The sequence below is a fragment of the Symsagittifera roscoffensis genome, chromosome 4 (genome assembly GCF_963678635.1).
Source record: "Symsagittifera roscoffensis chromosome 4, txSymRosc1.1, whole genome shotgun sequence".
NCBI lineage: Eukaryota > Metazoa > Xenacoelomorpha > Acoela > Convolutidae > Symsagittifera > Symsagittifera roscoffensis.
Window position 1 is genome coordinate 14881328 of NC_087065.1, and position 16070 is coordinate 14897397.

The 16070-nt window shown below is 35.7% G+C and overlaps 1 protein-coding gene across 1 annotated transcript; it reads left to right on the forward strand.

Moving 5' to 3' along the window:
• The first annotated feature begins 618 nt into the window (after positions 1 to 618).
• LOC134844436 (uncharacterized) lies at positions 619 to 15788 on the forward strand. Its single transcript, XM_063861114.1, has 4 exons — positions 619 to 1165; positions 4334 to 4559; positions 6629 to 6846; positions 15448 to 15788. Exons 1-4 carry the CDS (start codon positions 911 to 913, stop codon positions 15703 to 15705), a joined length of 957 nt encoding a protein of 318 aa, XP_063717184.1. The 5' UTR covers positions 619 to 910; the 3' UTR covers positions 15706 to 15788.
• The last annotated feature ends 282 nt before the right edge of the window (positions 15789 to 16070 follow it).

Sequence of the window (16070 nt, forward strand, 5' to 3'; positions counted from 1 at the left end):
ATTTTGATTTGAAATAATTTAGTTTAGAAAGTTATGTTAAATTTTAATGCCAAAATTTAATGAAAGGCGTGCATCCTGTTACTCGTCTGTTACACTAGCACTCTGTATCCTCGTGGCTTATTCAGGGATGGATTTAGGGGGGGGCGGACGCCCCCTTTCAGGGGTTTGACCTACTGTCGACCCAAAGGGTTCCCCTTTGGTATTTTTTAAGAAATCCATTTTTGGCCGACCGACCTTCAAATTTTTCTAAAGGCGCCTTCGGCGCCAATATATACTAACTTTCAATGTAATTTTTCGCTCAAAATTTTTCAAAAAGTTCCCAAATTTTTCAAAATTGTTCAAATAGGGTCTTAACAGTGTTCTGGGACCGCTCGCAAACTCAATTTTCAACAAAAAAGGTCGACAAATTTTCGAAAATCCGCACCACCCCCCCCCCCTTCGAGAAAATCCTATATCCTCCCCTGAGCTTATTACAGCCTACTACTTAACCAAATTCTCCAGGTATTTAACTAATTTCTAACTAAGTTTGATTCATGCAAATATCTGGTAACGAATTACAATGCTATATTCTAGTTCTATCAAGACTGAGCAGGCTATTTATAAATCAAGCAAGAAATTGTGAATCCAAGCACATGTTTGATTTATAACACATATACCATAGTATTGTTCTGCTCAAAGCAAATGGCTCTTTCTTACCAGCCTTAGCTCTGTTTCTCGAATATCATTAAAGTGAACTAACTAATTGAAATTTTTATGATTTGAATGAGTTATTTTCCAGAACTATTGCTGTGGTTTCACAAGATAGTTCAAGTTTTAAATTAATTATTTCCAAATTGTAGCCAGTTTTTTTCCATACTGTTCGTACTTCGTGTATTCGGTTTCCATTCCATTAGGTTCCCATATTTCTTGAATGGACACTCCAGAGTCGAACCAGATAGCCGACCAATGCTCTAGCAGCAGCAATAGCAGTGGTAGCAGTGAAATCGTGTCTTCAAATGAACAAATTCAGGGCAAAAAGATGCATTTGTATGAGACGACAAATCACACGAACAAAGACGAAGAAGTGGGCGCGTTGTCGTGTTCAGACTTGAATGACATCAGTGATGATGTGGACACTTCGCAGTCTGAGTTGATGAGGGATGAGAACCAGTTGGCTGGTGAAGAGGTTAGCAGAGCTGGAAAGCTGTAAAATTTTTCATAATTAATAGTTTTTATTTGGTGATTTTTTTCAGGAAGTGTTAAATTTTTGTTCATGCTCCAAAATGATATTTAGTGGTTTGACTTTTGCTTTATGTCTAAAATCACTTCATTTCCTTTGTTAAAAGAATGGTTAACTCCTCTAACAAACAGCAACAATGTAAAGGTCACGATGGAATAACAGTGTAAATATGAAAGTGATATCAATGGTATTACCATAATTTGCTTCCATTTCTGGTTGCCGTGTTTTTCGATGAGAGTTTAGTTTATGGTGTCTAATCTTATGTTAATTTTTTTTGTCGTAATTCGAGCGAATAAAGCAAGCGAGCAGGCTTAGAACAGCTGCTTTATGCCTAATTTAATACCTTGAAACTTAATTTTAAGCAAGTAAAATTAGTTTTGGAGTTTGTTAGCTTAATTTTGAATTTTTTTATCAATTTTTCTAGTCATTTTTCTACAAAAAATTTTGTCCAATTTGCCTATATTACTATGACTGTCTAATAGGCCTAAATTTTTTTTTTACGTCTAATCCTTTTTATCACACCAAGAAGAAAAACTTCATTAAAATGGAAAAAAAACTTTCTAAGCCGTAGTTTTCTAAAGACTATGGTCGGAACATTCTGTGCTACTTGCACAGTAACCGGCTATCTTTGTTGGCTTATGCCGTTGTTGTACTTATTCGATAAATTGTTATTGTACGATAATACAGTTGTTGTGCTTGTACGATAATATCGTTTATCGATATACCTCAAAATTGTCAAACTGTCGAAAAACTTGATAAATAGCTAGATGGGGGCTAGAAAATTAAACGATACACAAATTAGACGGCTCCAATAAAACGGAATTTAGACGGCAAGTTTTTTTTGTAAAACTAGTATTTTAGACGGAAAGCAAAGGGCTAATAATAATTTTTTTTTGCTTAAATTAAAACTTCACAAATACAAGAAGAGTATATAATTCCATTGCATATCAAAATTGTTCATTATAAATGATTTTTAAAACAGTAATCCAAAAATTATAAACTATTTTTGAAACACATAAATTGTTCATTGTCTCATTTCAAAAAATGACATGCACTTTAACAAGCTCGAACGAAAGTTAATTGTAGTCAGTAAACAAATTTCAATTACGAACAATACAATTACGTCTAATTTCCCATAATTGTAGTTTTAAATTCATTTTTTCTGGTCACGTCTAATTTGCTTGTCGTCTAATTTCTTAAACCCCTAGCTAGATATCCTAAATTAAAAAAAAAAACAAAAGCTCCATAAATTAAACTGAACAAAAGCTCAGTTTTCCTTTTTTCGATTTCTTATTGTTTTCATGTTTTTTATGTATCGCAAGTTGTGCGAATCTCCGCTTTGCCTGTTTGTAAACAATATGTTGATCCTTCATTTTGGTCAGATTTGGGTGTTTGCAATCGGGTACTACACTTTTTTTCCGTTAACAACTTTGTCCACAAGACTCATCTGGAAATCTGGACTCATCTCTACCTTGTTTCATAATGTATTGAGTTTGCTCAGTTTTCCCGGTTCCCGGCCAAATTAGCCTGGAGGTAACGAATATGCTTAGGACGACAAAGGTCCTGTGTTCGAATCTGACCAGGACCTGTTTTTTTCATAGGGGAATCGTTCTGTCCTAAATGAAGTTGTCGGCCGATAATTTGTCTGCGTATCTGTTTTCGGCTTAGTTGTCACATGATGGAAATGTTTTTTTCTGCGCGCTTTTTTAAACGTTGTTTTTAGTATTTGATTTACAATTACGTTTTGTAATTTTATTTACCTTTATTTCGTATTTCCTACTTTGTTTTTTTGTTTCGCTAAAAAAAGATTCCTCGGCCAAAATTGTTTCCGCCTTTTTTTCACCGGCTTTATGACCAATTTTTTTTAAATTCCACTTTATTTTTTTGTTTTGGAAATAATTTTTTCACTTATTGCTAAGTTTTAGTTTTTCTCAGAAACTTCTGATTTTCAAAAAAGGGGCATTAAGTGAATGACCGCTTACTCCTCTATGTGCATGCGTACTCCCCTACAGTCTTTTTATACTTTACCCCTCTGTCTACGGCCTTCGAAAAATTTGGCTGAATATTTAACCCATATTTTCTCAAAAACTACCCGCTCTCAAATACGAGTTTTTAGGTTCAATGAATTGAACTCTTTTTTTGAAAAACTTCACTGCATTAGCGGACACTAAGAAATAGTTTTACACTAGAATTTATTGCCCTCTGAAAATTCAAAGTTTTGACTTTTTGACCCTTTTTCTAAACGTTTTGATTATTCTCGAAAACTACGCTGCCATACTTGAGATTTTGGGTTCAATTCTCAGAACGGGTTTCGAGACGCTCATTTGCTTATGCGAGTACGCCAAAATGTTTTTGATTCCAAGTATTTTGGCCCTCGGAAAAGTAAAAATTTTGTGACCTTTTGAGAAAAGTTTTTGACTTTACGCGGTCAAAAACTACCGGTCTAGTTCTCAGATTGTGCTCAATCGATAAACTCGCCCTTGGAAATCTTCTCTGCTTAAGCGGCCATAATCTGCTTTTTGCAGAAAAATGTTATGGATTTTGGAAAGTTTTTTGAACGTTTTGTAATTTTTCGACCGTTTCTTGGAAACTTTTAGATTTTCTTATAATTTACACATTCAAATTTGAGGTGAAAATTCCATTGGAAGAACGGGTTGCTATAACTGTTTCGGCAGAAGCGGGGATTCTTTAATTTCTGAAAAGAAATTTATCTTCTGGGGAAAGTTGATTATCTCACATTTCTTACTCTTCTCACGTATTTTAGTAGAGAAACAACAAAGGTTCTAGGCAAATTCCAATTTTTGGAAATCAAACTTTTCGTGCCGCATCAGTATAGCATCCCAGAACATATTTTAAACCCATAATGCTGCTTCAAGAGCGTTAGCAAACGGATACTGCAGTTTATAATTGCAGTGTGTTGTATTGCTAGTTTACCAACCTATGCCTCACGTTTTTTGTTCCATTTCTGTGTTACGTTGCCAAAATCTTTTTTGCTGAAATGCTTTTGGACTGTGGTTATATTTATTTTAAAAAATAATTGAAAGAGTTTTCCTGATTAAAGTTTTGCTAATTTCAATGTTAGTGTGATCTTTTTGAAAAACGTTTTGCTCTCAGGTAGATTGTGGCAAACGAGTGTCCATGGAGTGCATCAAAGCCTTCCTAATAAGGAAGTGTGACCAACAACAGGTGAACAGTGACGCGAACAGTGAAAAGAGAACACAGCAGATAAGTCAACAGGAGGCGGACTGTATGCACTTGGCCATGGCAGAGATAGAGAGTATCAAGCCGAGGTCCATTCTACGCAATTGTGAACTAAAGATTGTATCTGGCGTTGAAAACGGTGAGAATTACAGATTAATCACCCGTAGTAAAAACAGCAAAGTTACCGCTTGTTAATTTTCTTTTAAAATCTTGAGTGATTAATTGCGTTGTACTTGAAGTAATATAATGTTATTTACACCAGCGTCAGCTTAGTAAATTAGTAAGAACATTCTTTTTTTCTAACCTAAGGCGCAAATATTGGCGCCATTTTTTGGAAACTTTTACAGCTTTTTGATTGCCTGTGCTTTGACCTTTGAGTAGTAATAAGTATACACAGTTTACGCATTTTTACACTAGCGTTAATTTAGAGTGTTATTACGAACCTCCTTTTTTCCTAACCTAACTGGCAAATAAAAGTGTTCACTTATTTGGAAATTGCATAGCATCTGCTCTCGGCTTTTTTATGGCTAGTATTTGATCTTCTATCTTCTGTGTAGTAGTAAGCTTCCGTGGCTGAGTGCTTAGTGTGTGCGTGACTCCTAATCTCAAGGTTGAATGTTCGAATCTCAGTCGTAGCCGATTTTTTGCTAATTCGAGGCGTATTTATACTTTTTATGGTGCTTCATAATTGTTATTTAATCAAATGAACCGGAAAAAGCTATTGAGTTCAAACCATAACTCAAAAAAAACTCGATTTCAGAAATTTTCTAACTCAATATATCGTAATTTTTTGACCTGCATAATTTATATATAATGTGGCTTTATGCTTTGCGATTTGTTACATGCAAAGTTAATGTGGATGCCTTCAGTTTGTTATATTCCAAAATATTACTTGCAAAATTGTGTCTGTTTGTATTTGGTGCCACTTTTGCAGAATGGCATTGGCAGTTTATAAGCATCAGTAGCTGCTTTGTTGGTGACTTAGTGTTTGTCGGTGGTTAAGCGTGCGTGGCTGAGTGGTTAGTGCGTGAGACACAAAATCTCTTGATTGCAGTAAGTCGCAGATCGAATGCTAGACCTAACCGAATATTCGCTAATTTGAAGCTTATTTCTATTTTTTCTTATTGATCTTTCTAGAGCTGCTTTTTGTCGTGTTCTCACTAGTGTTTACGAAGCGAAGCTTCACCTCTGTGTTATTTGTTAAATTTGTACCTATTTTAATTATGTGAGCCTAAAATTGATTTATGGTCAGTTTTTTGGATTCAAATTAAAACAAAAACTGCCGAGTAAATTTTGTATAGTTTTCCTATTTAAGCTAACTATGTTTCATATGTGAAAACTATATCTTAAAATCAACGGAAAAAATATTCTCAAACAAAAATTAGTCAAACTGTTCAGTGAAAACAGCTTTTATTCCGTGAAAACAGCTGTAAATTACTTTAAAAAATATTAAGAACAAAGAGGGAGTTCTTGCGTGATTTTGAACCAAATTGATATACCCAAAAAGAACTCGTTTGTAGGATGAGATTTTGGGTCTGAATTCTGCAAAGCAAATTGCACCAAATTAATTTAGCTTTGCCTACATAATTTAAATGAACACTGTATCTTAACCAGGCAAATGTTGAAGCCAAAAAGCTTATAAAACAATCGATTTAAAAATGATGGCGCAAAGTTTCGTAAAAAAAAACAGGTTTTTGTTGAAAATTTAAGCTTCTGGGCTGAGAAATGTTGTATTACTCTTCCAAGCAAGGAACACGAATCGTGTTTCGCCTCAAACCTTTAATATTGTTAATAAGAACGCGGAAGTCTTATTGCTTCATAAATATTCAAAACAACAATTCGAAAACCAACATGGATATGGAAAAAGCATGACTGGATTGGGCCTGGGAGTCTCATTTATGATTTATTAAAACACTTAGATTGGTTTGAATAATTCGTGAACGAAAGCCAAACAATAATCAAAAAGAATAGATTTAACCTACTGATACTTTTTAATGCATTGTGGTGTTTGATTAGCAAATATATACCCTTAGAAGAACAGAGAAGGACTATATTGGATCAAGTTTTCCATATTTTACAAATTTTAAGCATCTCTTATTCTCATCGCCTTTTTCTCTAATTTCAGCTCAGTTTGAGAAAAAAGCGACATATGTTTCCAATTTTGTTAATTTTGACAGAATTATCAAATCAACGCTTGTTTTCCTGTAGGTTGTAACCCGGTGTTTGTATCTGGAAAGAAGACCAACAAGTTCCTAGTGTTCGGTCGCGGCAGTGGTGCTTCTCCTGAGTTCGTGACTCACAGCTGTGGAGTGGTCGGCAGGAGACACTACTGGGGAAGTGTGAGGTACCTGGAATGGCTGCAGGTGTTCCAAGTCATACTCAGTGCAGTCGCTTTTCTCTGGGTCGTGTTCTACGACATGGACCAGGTACACAATTATTCACTTGTTAACAAAAAATTATTAGCTTAATAACAAAAAATGATGTTAGAATCTGTTAGTGCCACTATATCAATTTTCCAAGGTTATCGATTTCGAAAGCAAGTATCAAAACAAGAATAATTTTTTCTTAAATCAGAACAATTGTAATTGCGGCGTTGCACTTTAACGGGCGAAAGCAAGTGTACTTTTTTGATTAATCAAATTTCCTTACAATCCAGTAGGACACTGGCCTTGCTTTATAATGAAAACTCATAAACTTCAGAATTCCCCCAAGCCCGCGCGGGTCTGTGTTTTTGTAAATTGAAACTTTATTTTTGGGAAAAAGAATTGTCAACCTATTGTTTGTCTTCTTTTATTCGGCTTAGTTTTCCATTTGATTATCTTTTACTGTCATTTGAGAAGAAAAAAAGATATTATGCTTTTGTGTTCCAGGATGGATATAGCACGAAATTCTTTTCATACTTTATACCTGTTTTTTATGGCAAAACTTTTGTTTTAGGCTCAACGGGCGTCAATCCAATTATTGTTTGTTTAATTTCTGCTCGGTAAATGTTTATGAATGCATGCTTAGTGTTGGTGATTGTGTTTTTCGGCAGCTTTTTCTCAAGCCGAGCATCATTCGACACAAAAAACTGAAACTTTGTAAGTGTCGTTTTTTCTAAGTTTTTCTCTTAAAATGTTTTTTTTTTCAAGTTAGTGGATCTCATTTTCATTCCGCTAGCTTGCAAAGCTAAGTTTCTGTCGTGCCGCAAGTAATGCGAAGCTGCGCTTTGCCGGTGTTCCTCCGTGGTCAGGTTCAGGAAGTTTTTGTTCCATGTTGCTAGTATTTTTCAGGACTTATTGCCTTTGCGATAAGCAAGGGTGTTGCAACTGGGTACTAGACCTTTGTTCCCGTAAACAACTTTGTTCACAGGATGATTTCCATTTTCAAGATCTTATTTTTCAGCACTTTTAATGCGTTAACGCGTGTAACACCTCGAGTTATTGATCCTAGCGTTACTGGATCTACTGTTAAAAAAAATTCATATGTGAAATTTTTTTTTGTAGGCTTAACTGATTTCGTTCCAGTTTTTGTCGGCTTATATGCCAAGTCTTTTTTTAAAAATTCTATTCAATTGATTCTTAAATTTAAATTGAAGAAAGTAACAGGATGAAACACGCTTTTTTATGCACGCTAAAACTTTCAGAAGAAAGAAAAAAGCTCAAAGCGATTTTTTATTATTTTTATTTAAATCTATTTTCAGTGTTTATAACATCAAATTCACTCAACAATGGGGCGCATGTGTCGTTGAGGTAACACACTTGTTTGAGGCGGCAAAAACCTGTGGTTTGAATTCGACCGGGACCTGTTTTTTGCAAAATTAATTTTTGGTGCTTTTTCGGGCTATCGTCCGTCTGCCTATTTTGGTCGGCTTGATTCACGTAGTCCCTTTTTTTTTTCAAGTTTCAATTTTCTTCCAAGCTGCTGCTCCATCCATGCTTGAGACGACACGTTTCCTTGCAAATTGAGACGGGACCTGTTTCCTTGCAAATTGAAAATGGTGCGAAGCTCAACTTCGCCTCTGTGTATGAAAACTTGAAAAAAATGGTTCAACTAAATGGCTTGAGTGAGTCTTAAGCCTGGTAAAATAGCCTGGTTGAAAGCCTGGTTGAAATTTGAAAATTCTCAAAAAAATTGATACCACTGGTTGCTTTTGATGCTACTGTTGAAATTCTAAATCCACAAGTTGTGATTAAAAAACCTCTTTTGAGATCATTAAAAAAATTTTAAAAAAAGGTGTTGATGAAAGTTTTTTTTTCACTTACTTGCAAAATTTGAGAGCGACACTTTTTTCCAGTCAATAAACTTTTCAATTTTTAAAGCAGGCATGATTCCGACATTCAATTACGAAACTTTTATTCAGAGCAAGAAACTCTAACAAGGTTGAACAAAACTGCATCCAAGACTTAACACAGGGGCGAAGCTGCGCTTCGCAAACTCCGGGTAGAACACGACCAATAAGGAGCTCTATCAAGTGACATAAGGAAAAGTAGAAGTAAGCCTCGAGTTTGCAAAAACTCGAGCCTAAGCAAAAACCCAAATTAGCAAAAAACTGCCATCTAGGAAGTTTTAGACTCACGCACAGGGCTTTTCAAAAATTAATTGAGATCAAAACAATTAAATTGCAGTTAATTGGATGTTCAGCAATTAATTATCAAATAACTGAAAAAAAAACAAAAGTTAAACTGCAATTAATTGCAATTATCAATGAAAAGTTCAGATGTCGCTATCGAGACTGTCCACGGTTGACTCGTTCCAGAATCTGTGATTGACTTTGAGGAAAAGTTGCATTTCGAGATTTATTGGTAGTAGACTTTTGCGAAGATCGTTGTAGGCGTATCCAGCTACGCTAAAAAAACGTTCTATGAGATCTGAAGTTGGAAGAAGAAATGTCGGATCCATGTATTCACTTCGTGAATTTTTCATCTCTAACTTGCGAATTTTCAGAAGACCCGACGCAAAGTCGTCTTCGTCGACATTCACCGCATGTGTTACTTCGACAACTGGCAGTTTCAGAGACTCAACAGCGGCCTTTTCTTCGATTGTTAAATCAGCTTCTTTGTGTTTCAACAATTTAATAATTGCTTTCTGGAAAACTGGCACATGAACTAAATCGCCATCTTCAGACAAGTATTTCGCAAATTCTTCTTCTTTGTACTCATCCAAAATTCCATCAAAAAGAATGCGTGCATCCGACATGTCAATGTTTTCGCGTTGAAGCGCTTTTGTGACAGATATAAGTTTTGGAAGAGTTTCTTGCAGTTCTTTGAGTTCACTGTTTTCTCTTGCACTAGGAAAGTAATCAACCAGTTTAGAGAAACTTGGCAAATTCTCCACAAAACCTTTCATCTCAAAATATCTGTCGATCATGTTCATGGTACTCAACCATCTGGTCTTGTTCCGGAGAACAGGTTTCAGATTGGTGAGTTGCCTCAGTTCACCCGCCATTTTCGGAAAACGCAATTTGCCCATCAAAACGGCAATTTTTTCCAGAATTTCACTTTTTCTATCCAAGTACTTACTCACAGCGAGGTTAAACTTGTGTGAGTGACACCCGATAAGTGGAATAATCAACAGGTTGGCCAGGCATCTGTTAACTTCAGCATTGTCACCGGTAATTGCTATCAAATTAATAACGGATTTTCCATACACCCCCAAAACGTATTCGATAAAATCCAGGTGATCATGAGCTGTGAAAGAAGTTTCATTTGCTAGAGGCGAAAACGCAAGCATTGCTGTGGAATAGCCTTGGACGGAGGAATAAGATGCGAACAAACCAACGAAGTGTGTAGAACTGCAAGTCCAGCCGTCTATGATAAGCGAAATTTTCTCCGGAAGCTCCTTAGCAATGTTAATTTCAACTTGTTTCGTAAGTTTTTCCATGTATTTAAGGAGGGTGTTGCGCGAAATGGACGTTAACTTGCTGTACTTCCGGGTTAACTCCTTCTCCACAAACGAAAATGGTAACAAATCAACACAAATCCAATCAATCCAACCGTATAAATTGAGTCCAGTTCGGGTAAATGACGGCCCGGGTTGGAAAAATGTCGATACTGGCGCTTGCGAATGGTTGTCGTGTTCTGGATGCTGACTTTTCAAATGGTTCATTAAATAAGTCCAGCCAGTGCCTTTCTTCTGCAATAACTTTCTTCCACATTTACACTTCCATTCGTTTTCCTCCAACGCCGTGAAGTATTTATGCACTATTTGTTCGTTATTCCGTGGCATGATGCTGATGGATGATTCACAAAACAAAGTGAATTTTGCATCAACAGCGACGAAAATCCAATAATTAAATCTGAAAGCAACTCTCTATGACGGCCAATTACATCAACCGCCAGATGTAATTCGTTGCTCAACAACCAACGCTTAACAAACGAACTTGCTTCTGTTCAACAACAATTAATTGCAATTAATTGCAGTTAACTGGGCATGAGAAAATTTTAATTGAAATAATTGCATGCCCAACAATTAGTTAAAAATTCAATTAATTGCAATTAATTTAAAATTCAATTAATTTTTGAAAAGCCCTGCTCACGCACGAACCATTCAACCACGGATGCTTAAAACCCCTAAAAACTAGTCACTAATAATGCAGCTACATATGCTCATAAATTGCCAACTCGATGCAGCAAAATTAGCACCAAATACAAAAAGATACAAATTTGCATGTAGTAAATTGCAAATCATTAAGATACATGATGTACAATTTATACATTTCAAAAAATTGGGAGAATTATTGAGTTAGAAAATTTCTGAAATCGAGATTTTATTATTGTTATGTTGTTTGAAACAAATAGCTTTCTTCGGTTCACTTGATGAATTAAAAATGCATCAACTGTGTAAACTTATATCTATTCGAATGTCAGAGCACATGTTATAAATTAGCTGTAAAGGTGTAACATATTGCCAATCATTTTGTTTTGCCAATTCCATGCAGCGCATTGACCGGCAAATTCAAAGATATAACGTAATTTGCAACACATTTGAGACAATTGGATGTTTTTACATTTTCAAGGTCTGGAACAAAATGAATCCCACCCGTTTTGACCAGAAATCAAATTCCCAATCCCGTCTAGACTACAATTTTAGCAATAAAATTGACGAAATTACGACCTTGACTACATTATGCACCATAATGCAGTACATGCACGTTTTTTAAATTTTCAAGATTTCATGCATGTAAGTGGCCAAAGTTATTGGAATAAATTATAGCGTAGTTAGAAAGCACAATAAGCCATCAGAACTGGTAGAAAGACTTCAGGGGCTGTCTGAGGAGTCTGTAAAACTGCCATTATCAGGAACACACGACAAATTTAAAGCCAGACTTCGTGACTGGTTGCGTTTTTTATGCATTAAAGGTGACAGACATTTGAATAAAGATAACACCCCCTACTTACAAAGTAGTGCGCTTGCAGATAACAAACCTATCGATTCAGAGACAACCAGACATCCCCAGTTGGCCTCTAGTCAGGCCAACACTCTTAACTCTTCTCTCCTTGATGAGGTGGAGCTGAGGACCGAATTTAAGTCCATTCGTTGATTTTATTTGCACCTCAACCATGGTGGTTGAGGTGCGCCTAAATCACTCCTGACTTATTTCAAAGTAAACAAAACTATTAGGCAGCTAAAGCTGAAAATTGGTGAAATATCCACTGATATTGATGCAGTTTGAGCGAATATTTGGTTTTTTATTCTAATATTTACAATAAAAACGTTTCTGAAGCCGATTACGCACACAGGGAGAAGTTTTGATTGTTGTCAAGCTGCACAATTTAGAACGAATAAAGAAAATTACCAAAATGTTCAATAGTTCGCCAATAAGTGAAGGGGAAGTGAAGCATGTTATAATTAAACTGAATAAAAATAGCGCGCCTGGATCTGATGGCAAGTTCAATCAAGCACTCAAAATTGTGGCCTATGTCAATAATATTAGTGATTTCATTAAACGTGCTTGTATCGGAAATTTAATTGATGAAATCAATCATTTCAATTTGGTATCAAAGCTTGCTATAAAAGTCGACAAAACCAAAGTTCTGAGTTTAGGTTTCGTGCCTAAACATTTGAAAAAAAGTATCAGCTCTTAAATTATTAGGCATACGTTTAAGTTTGAATGAACCATTGAAAATTAAAACCAAGGTATTGGAAGATACGGTTAATAACTCAGCTAAAATTAGCTTAAAGTGCATGACTCTCCGGGTGCGAAGCCTCAATATTGAAATTTTTGTGATATCAAAGCTCGTATATGTGATAAGACACTTGGAGTTGAAAAATTTTTTATTGATAAGTTAGAAATGAAATTTATTAACAAGGTATGGCTTGGAGGAAAACATTCAATCAACCAGCAGATCTTATACCTTCCATTTAATAATGGAGGTGTTGGTTTCAAAAACTTAAATTTTTATATTGCGGTGGCAAAAATTTTTGATATGGTATCCCTACTCGATACCTTAGGTACTAACAAACAAGTCCTCTTTTTCAGAAAAATGTAAAACTTTCAATTCCTTTAAGTGTTTGTAAATCAAAAAGAACACTTACTTTCTCGAGTTCGCTCGAGATAATTTTAAGCTATTTCAAAATGGAAAAGTGATTGATCTAATGAAGATGAACATTTCTAGCCTTTATGTAGAGCTGATGCTTCCAAAATTTGAAAACCAGGTTATAGCTCAAAAAAATTGTGAGCTTCTACCCGGATCTCAATCTTTCAGACAATCTTTGATTTTTCAATTCCTAACCAAAATATGGAAACACAAAAAATTCACCCCTCTAGATAAAAAGCTCCTATATTTATTTTTCTTAAATAGTTACCTGAATAAGACCAGAAAAGGGATTAAAATTTTTGTGGACCACCCCCTTTGTTACTCCTTAAAAAGAGTTCGAAAACATGCAGCATTTGCTTTACGTTTGTGAAAACTGCTTTATCTTTAAAGAAAAATTTGATTTCAATTCAATAGAAGATCTGCTTGTTGAAAGGAACGTAATAGGCATGAAATACCTTGTAGCTAAGCTGATATCATCATGGTGTCAGGATACATCTGAATATCTCAAAAAAACTTGGTTCCATTCCATAAAATGATTACTTTCATGGTGAATATGTTACATTTGATGGTGTATATTATCTGCTAACTGTAACTAAATATGTGTAACTAATTGCTTTCCCTCATAGTAATTTGTAATAACAATCCTGAATAATTTAGTTGAAAGCCAATTCCATGCAGCAATAATTGTTGCTGTAAGTCGCAACAAAAGTAGCAAAATATTTGCGACTTAGTTTGGAAAAAAAAAGTTTGTAGTATAACACATTGCTTCGCAAGTTTAATAATTAGAGGATTTGATCTAATCAATTATTTTTGTGTTCTTGAATTACTTTTTGCCGAATTGAGATCAAGCAAAAATGAAAATGTTTTCTCCAATTTTTTGTTATGAACTGTATCAGGAGAAAAACTGAAGCTAACTGCAAGCTTGAAACGTTCGACAAAAGCTACACAAGAAGCTATGAGTTGTATAGGCTTTTAATAACTTCAGACACTGATTTGATACCTATTGAACTGCTGAGGGTGGTTTGAGGACTGTTAAGAGATGATTTGCGGTTTAAACATTGCTAGTTCGCCGGACTAAAAGATATGGCTAATTTTGCATTTACCTATGACGCTCAACGCATAAGTGCGACTTAGTTTAGCGCGGCTAATTAGTGAAACTGCTCAAATGGTCTGTCCACACTGAACTGTGGCCATTTAATTGGATTCAAAAATGTCCCTAGTAATCTTAAGCAATACTTTTCAACAGGGGCGAATCTCCAGGATTTTCTCGAGAGGGGGAGGCGGATTTTCAAAAAAAAAAAACTGAAAATGTTGTCGAACTTTTTTTAGGTCGACCAAATTGATTTTCCGAGCACTCCCAAATCACCATAAAAACCCTCTTTGACCAAATTTTCTGCAGCACAGGCAAATTTTTGAAAAAACAGGCCAAAAGTGCGTTTTAGACACTTTTTGGAAAATTTCGACAAAAAACTTGCGTTCTTTCGGCGCGCGCTCCCCCACCCCCCCCCCCCCACTCAAAATTATTTTATTTTGGCACCCTTAGAAAAATTTTAGGGCCACTCAGCCAAAAATTGATATCTCAAAACAGTACAAACGGAGGACCATTTGGGTCGGAGGGGGTCGAATCCCTGAAGGGGGGCGGGGGGCGTCCGCCCCCGCCGCTCCTTCCCTAAATCTGCTACTGTTTTTTGTACTTGTGAATGATTTAGATGACGACATTTATTATTTTCGAGAAAATACTCAAAAATTTTTCTTGCCCATTTTTTTGCTATTTGGCTTGCTTCTGTATTTTTTAAATTCAAATGAAACTCATTTGCTTAATGGAACGCAAATTACGCTCTCCTATTATCCTAAAAAATTAGCATATTTTTAGTGTGCAAGCGCAATGTAAGCGGGTTCCAACTCAAGTTAGTCCAATGATTGTCGATTTCAAGGCAGAATGGATCAGAATTTCTAAGTGAAATCTACGGCGCTGAAATTTGCAGGTTTTGCTGTAGTCCTTACCATTGTTTGGGAATCGAGCTGTGAAATCTAAAACGAAATTTGTTCATTGATTTAGTCTCATTGTCTGTTGTCTAGAGTCACGTTTTGAAGTTTATTTTCTTTGAAGACATTTTTCTGTGTTTTCTTGCATTTTACTTGTGTTCGTAGAGCTATTTTCTGCCTTTTTGCAAGCCCTTGCGAAGTTCAGTTTAGCCTACTTGTCCATTAGATCTCGAAAGTTGATTGATATCTATATGAATTTCTAGCTAGCCATCTTCTTTTCTGTCTCCAGGATAACTTCAAAAATATTGCTCGAGACATATTGGTTTTTAGTTTGCTTGCAGCTAGTAAAGTAATTCAAAAATTTCGTGATCGGGGTTTGTTCAGGATTTTTCAATCGCATGGTGCAATGCTTGCAAACGGTTTCCTATGCGGGTGTTGTAGATGCCATTTTTTGCTTTAAATTGTTTCAATTAATTCAAGTATTTACCATTGCATATTAATCCAAGCATGCCAATGTTTTAGCTTCACCTGGACATGCCAGTAGACGGATGTCTGGACATCAAAGTCAAGATGTTCAGCGCCCTCACTTCGTCCAGTCCGTACAACTACCAGTCTTACTGTGGAGCCCCCCAAGACTCATCCTCAATTAGTGAACCACTCATGAGTTTCATTGGAGGGGGAGATGAAGCGACCTCTTCTGATGTCCTTGGAGACCCCGACTCATTTCTGTCGAAGGCCAATGACTTTTTCAATCAACTCGGACAGATGACTCCAAAATAGCTGATATTTCTTTGCCTTTGTCTTTTATGGTTGCTTCGTTGTGATTATCGAGTTTTTTTCGCTAATTCAGCATTAGATTTCCAATTTAGTATGTTTTCATTAAAAATTGTTTTCACGTACAGGTTTTCACGTAAAAATTACCCAGGTAGCGGAAATGTTTCCTAAGAAGAGATTTTCTTTAACGGTTTTTGGTTTCAATCTTCATTTGCGGGTATCTTTCCCAAAAAAATTTGAAACATTTTCCTTGATCAGATGTAAGAACAGATGTAACAGCCGTCAGGCGATTTTTTTTTATCAGCATGGCCATCGTCCCATCATGGTTTTTTCTCATACTTTTACCAGAGCATCAGGTTTACTTATATGAA